The sequence below is a fragment of the Phaethon lepturus genome, unplaced genomic scaffold (assembly GCF_000687285.1).
Source record: "Phaethon lepturus isolate BGI_N335 unplaced genomic scaffold, ASM68728v1 scaffold24839, whole genome shotgun sequence".
Taxonomy (NCBI): domain Eukaryota; kingdom Metazoa; phylum Chordata; class Aves; order Phaethontiformes; family Phaethontidae; genus Phaethon; species Phaethon lepturus.
The window spans coordinates 588-852 of NW_010565879.1; the positions used below are offsets into that span (position 1 = coordinate 588).

Genomic DNA, 265 nt, shown 5'->3' on the forward strand with positions numbered 1-265 from the left:
CACGGCACTCCTGCCAGATGTTTACTGGGAGCCGGGGGCTGGTCTCCACGCCCTGTGCCCACAGCTAAGTCGAGAGACGGGAGCTCGTATCGACGTGGAGGAAGAGGAGGAGGAGGGTCCCTCAGAGGAGCGGCTGACCTTTGTGGGAGACGAGGAGCTGGAAATTGAGGTGCGAGTTCCTCGGGCCACCGTGAAATCCATCATCGGCCGGAAGGGAGCCACCATCAAAAAGGTGAGGGATGCCGGAGGCTGACGGGCGGACGGG

General features: G+C 63.0%; 1 protein-coding gene across 1 annotated transcript in view; it reads left to right on the top strand.

Annotated features, from left to right (window-relative positions):
* Positions 1–265, top strand: part of TDRKH (tudor and KH domain containing) — a gene marked incomplete at its 3' end in the record, with an annotated part of 2,340 nt that overhangs the window by 563 nt on the left and 1,512 nt on the right. Inside the window, exon 2 of the mRNA XM_010295320.1 lies at positions 126–248. Within this exon, the coding sequence (XP_010293622.1) occupies positions 126–248 (123 nt within the window). The remainder of the gene's footprint in view (positions 1–125; positions 249–265) is intronic.